General features: G+C 35.4%; 1 protein-coding gene across 1 annotated transcript; it reads right to left on the bottom strand.

Annotated features, from left to right (window-relative positions):
- Window positions 1-416: 416 nt before the first annotated feature.
- On the bottom strand, window positions 417-2,693 carry LOC107194499. Its single transcript, XM_015584141.1, has 4 exons — window positions 2,582-2,693; window positions 1,785-1,994; window positions 877-1,069; window positions 417-683 (listed from the first exon to the last, which is right to left on the bottom strand). The coding sequence occupies exons 2-4, from the start codon at window positions 1,986-1,988 to the stop codon at window positions 574-576; spliced, it is 507 nt and encodes a 168-aa protein (XP_015439627.1). The 5' UTR covers window positions 1,989-1,994; window positions 2,582-2,693; the 3' UTR covers window positions 417-573.
- Window positions 2,694-5,216: the final 2,523 nt, after the last annotated feature.

Here is a 5,216-nt window from a genome sequence, read left to right on the forward strand (position 1 = left end):
TACAAAAATGTAACAGATTAATAAAATCATTGAAGTTTATGGTCTGTTTATCGAAAGAAGAACCCTCGAGCACTCGAGAGTCATCCTGCCTCGGCACGTGGCCTGGTGTCCTGGACCAGGACTCCTGGTGGCACTGATCTAGAGGTATGCTTGTGTCAGAACGGTTGAAGTAAAGTGGGAGACACCGGTAGGTCATAGTGGGGGAACCAAGTTCCACGATTCTGACATCACTGGGTCGAACGTCATTGGCCAAGACGCGAAGAGTGAGAGAGACAAGCGCCGAAGACGTGTCGCGATCGAGACAACACCGCGAAAAGTCGAACCTACATCCCAGGGCTCTTCTTTCGATAAACAGACCATAGTAATTGGATAAAATAAGAACAAAAGTTAATAATGAATGAATATTTGTGTATATTTACCTGGTAAAAACAATTTGCGTCTTCATTTATACATATATATTAAAAGTCACTTATTTTAATGGTAACACTTCATTTATTTGCTTTTGTTTATTAAATAAGTGCCCCTATATAATACATATTTTTATACTATGTTTTAAATACAAGCTGGATAAATTTATTTTTTAGAGCTAATTCCACTGATAGGATTGACTTCAAGTATTAGCATACGCTCCAATTGAGCAAGTCTGTGTTCCTCATCAAATGTTTCTGGTAGTGGTCCATATGCTGTAAAATTTTATTAATGTTATATGAAATTGATACATGTTTTATCATTTTTAATATGCCTAAAGGAGAATATTCATAAATATTCTAGTTAATTGACAGAATAATTATAAATTAGCTTTTAAAAAATGTAAAAAAAAATATCTATCTCAAACTAGTATTCTGCACAGGTTACATTAATAAATTTTTAACTTACCAAATGTTTTGAGGAAATAATACATCCAAAGACTGAAGGCCATACCCATAAATACAATCCCAATCTGTCCCTTCCATTCTCCTGTTGGGGCTTGCAATTCTGAAAGTGTTTGACAAAAACTAGCACGATATAATGCTTTTTTCTCGTCAATAGACAGTTTCTTCCAATCTCCTTTTTCCTTCTCTCTTAATGCCTATATAAAGAATAATGTCCGTTTTATCAGTATAATTGCAAATGTAGTGTGGTTTTATAATACCATAAATAGTAAACGGAAGTATAAGGTGGATGTTAAATGAAGAATGAAGCTCTTTGACGCAATAGTAGAGGAAATAGTATCTTCTGGGGCTGAGCTGTGGGGCTGGAAGGACTGGGAAGGGATAGAGAAATTAGAAGAAAAATACATATGACAGGTTTAGGGCTGGATAGTAGAACAACAGGTTATATAGTGAGAAAGAAAATGAAGAAGGAAAGCAAAAGGGAGCAGATGGCACTAAGGGCAAATAGGAAACTAGTATAAGAAGTCATGTAATACCCTAGGGCGAACATTGATAAGAAATAATAATACCATAAATAGTACTACATTATGACAACCATTTAATAAAATTAAATTGGTTTAGAACATGTTGTTGACCAATATGACTGTTCTTATTAATTCAATTTGTAGGAAAATCACAGAAAGCAATTCCATCAATAATATTTTATATGTAAATAGGCAATTAAAACAACTTAATTGTGTCAACTTAAATACACTGATCTGTTTTTTACAAACTATGCAACACAGTGATGCATTAAATATCTTTTTAACAAACCGACTTATCTATAATGTTTAATTAAAATTTGTGTACAACATTTCTGTGTAATTTCTCTTTTAAATGGCATATAATTTAATATTATAAAAATTATTTTACCATGATATCTGGTGTATTAGCTTTAAAACGAATTGCAGGCATGGGATAGTCAGTACGATCAATATATGATTCCTCTCCATTGTATCCATGACCTACTACATCTCTATTGCCAATTTTGTCTGGAAATTGTATTACCGATGATGATTGACGAATGTGAATTGCAATATTTTGTCTCAGACATGAAATGAACAATTTGTTGGCCATTGTGTGCTGCAAGAACATAAAGGTTATTAGAATGAAAGAAGTGAATCTAAATACTGTTTGATATTCGGTTTTTATTTAAATGTATATTATTAACCTATATTACTATTATTTTCATGTATTTACTAAAATATATTTTACACTATTACATCTTATTACAAGAGTTTCACTTAAGATAAAATAGGAGTATACAGGATATTACAATTTTTTAGAAATACATATTTAAATAATTCATCATTTACTTATGTAAAAATATTAAACTATCCACAAAATTTATAACATTTTTCAAATATCAACTTGTTTCTCTACTATATGACAATATCAGAAAGGGATAAACATTCATGATCGGAAACTGTCGAACATTTAAAATATTTCATTATGTTTATGAAAACATTTCATTTTTACATAATATTACGTATTGATAATAAAGTATATCAAGCGGTTACCTAACAGAATAATTTTTCCCCTAAATTTTAAAAAATAATGTCAAATATATGAAAATAAATTAAGATTGATATTTTACTAAACGAAGAATATAATAATGTGAATTGTCGCTAAGTAGAACTAATATCATAATACGATGTACGAACACTTACTTTAGACGTGCCAATCCAAGATAAGGTAAAATGGCCGTGAGTAGGGTTGAGGAGGGTCAAGTAGGGTTAGATCACAGTTCGGTACACGGGGGTACATCTCATAGGTCTTTCTTGGTCGATTTGCAGTGCCATAGGTGACAAGAGCCAGTACTAAAACGAGTGCCGGAAATCCGGGACGCGTTTGAATTTCAGAACGATTTATAATAGCACCGACTAGGTATAGAATAGACCTATCATCCAATGCTTTTTTCTGTCCCACGTTCATAGGGCTACGTAGCCCAGTTACCGTTTTAGTGTCAATACACGACGTTACCGATAAAGCATGAATTCTGAGTACTATTAGCACAAATGAAGTGTTATATATTCCATTCATATTGCGTGTATCTATATGATTTGACAGGAATAAAAATATCCCATGCTTCAGTTTAAGGTTAAGGGATAAATATGACAGTCATGAAACATGAAACTAAAAAGTATATATTTTTTCACTTAACTACAAGACAATTTATTCTAAATGCATCGTTAATGGACATTTTAGTAACTGTCCCACGTTCATAGGGCTACGTAGCCCAGTTACCGTTTTAGTGTTAATACACGACGTTACCGATAAAGCATGAATTCTGAGTACTATTAGCACAAATGAAGTGTTATATATTCCATTCATATTGCGTGTATCTATATGATTTGACAGGAATAAAAATATCCCATGCTTCAGTTTAAGGTTAAGGGATAAATATGACAGTCATGAAACATGAAACTAAAAAGTATATATTTTTTCACTTAACTACAAGACAATTTATTCTAAATGCATCGTTAATGGACATTTTAGTAATGTTACTTTTTACATGTTCTTGTTTTATTCGTTTTTATATCTTGCTAACATTTGAATATTTGTAACAGATAAATTCAGAATAGATGTAGTTTCATAAATAGTTTATCAAATCTACATGTGGGAGAATATACACCGCTTTTATTAACATTTACATATTTATAATTTATATGCAAGTGTTAGGTCTCGCGTTGCGGTCGTTACTTTATTTATAATTTCGGGTCCTGGCTCTTTTAAAGTGCTAAAGAACGCCCTGTCTAAACTTACCGGTGAAGTACGCAATTAGGATATGTAACGGGAGGGATAGGAAATCACTCTCGTTTATAATAACAACAAAGATGTATTCTAACAATTAAATAAAATAAAAGATACATATAGTTCTTGACATACCAATGATGATGAAGATGAATGATAGTATCGTGTCGCTTTCAGTCGGTTCGATCGGGATTACGGGTCTTTGAAACGGCGGAAGACTTTCTGGCGCTCGGAGCCGTGATACAGGTGTCAGGCACTGCGGGATACGTTGTCGCCGTCTCGGACGTTGCACTTCGCGGTCCGGTGTCTTATCGAACTCGCCTGTTAGGCCGCGCGTAATCGCGAAATTGCGTCGCACAAGGAAGGGATATCGCAGCGGAAACCCGAAACTGAACAGCTGAGTGACCGTTATCACTCAGCCCGCTGTCGCGTGTAAAGTTAAAGTGAAGCGCGACTGTCGAAGGGCGAACGAACTTGCCGTGGGTGAAATGACACACACGAGTCGAAAACTAAGGGAGACGTCGTACTGAGAGAGCTTGTCCGGTTTGGACAATCGTTTTATGAGGTCTTGCCCCCTTCTTTTATTGAAGAACGTGGAAGGTACGGGGTAGCAACAAGCTATTGTTCGTAAGAGAATTCTCGAGTCGTCGTGGCGTCTTTGGAAATTGTTGATGTTTCTGTTCCGCCGGTCAACGTTTCGTCGATCAACGCCTCGAGGAAGGTTGACTACGCGCGAAGCTTTCATGTGTCGCTGAATTGACAGTTTTCGTTCGTTCTTCGCGTTTGAAAGTAATAAGATAAAAATGCGCAATGAAAAGAGGTAATATTCCTAACAGGATATAACAGGAGTATGAATAGTTTTACTGCCTATTGTAAAAATCTTCCCTAATAACCAGTTGTGTACAAGTCTCGGGTAAGTTGCCAGCAATAATGTACAATTGTTGTCTACAAAACCGTAGCCATCTATTTCCGCATTTTACTACGGTTTTGTAGACAACGCTTCATGTGAACATATTTTACGCAAGTTGCACGCAACTGTTGTAGGATAGTTGACATTGAGGTAGATCATAGACATAGTAATAAAGGGAGGGAGGGTAAGCTGAATGTTGGTAAAGCGGTTTCCGGGGAGCGGGGAACACGGTCACGTGGTACTCTGAGTCATATTGACGATTGGTTATGATCGCGGAAGCGCATGGCGCAATCTTGTTTTCATCGAGTAAAAGTGTGCCCAGTGTAACCAGTTGAGATTAGGAAATTATTTTGGATAAAAATATTAATATCTCAGAAACGGTTGACCTTTCGACCTGTGTTTACTAAGGTTTTTTTTACTTAGTACAGTGTGTCCTACGTATCATAAATATTGAATGGTTTTTTTTAACACTCTTGTATATATACATATACATCATATGTCATATGTATACAGGGTGTCCCAAAAATGTCCTCCGACCCGGAAATGGGGCACTCGGGGGGTGAATTGGAACAACTTTTTCCTTAGCAACAATGTAAACTGAGGCTTCGTTACCGAGATATTAACGAAAAACCGTGACCAAT

The sequence above is a fragment of the Dufourea novaeangliae genome, unplaced genomic scaffold (assembly GCF_001272555.1).
Source record: "Dufourea novaeangliae isolate 0120121106 unplaced genomic scaffold, ASM127255v1 scaffold43, whole genome shotgun sequence".
NCBI lineage: Eukaryota > Metazoa > Arthropoda > Insecta > Hymenoptera > Halictidae > Dufourea > Dufourea novaeangliae.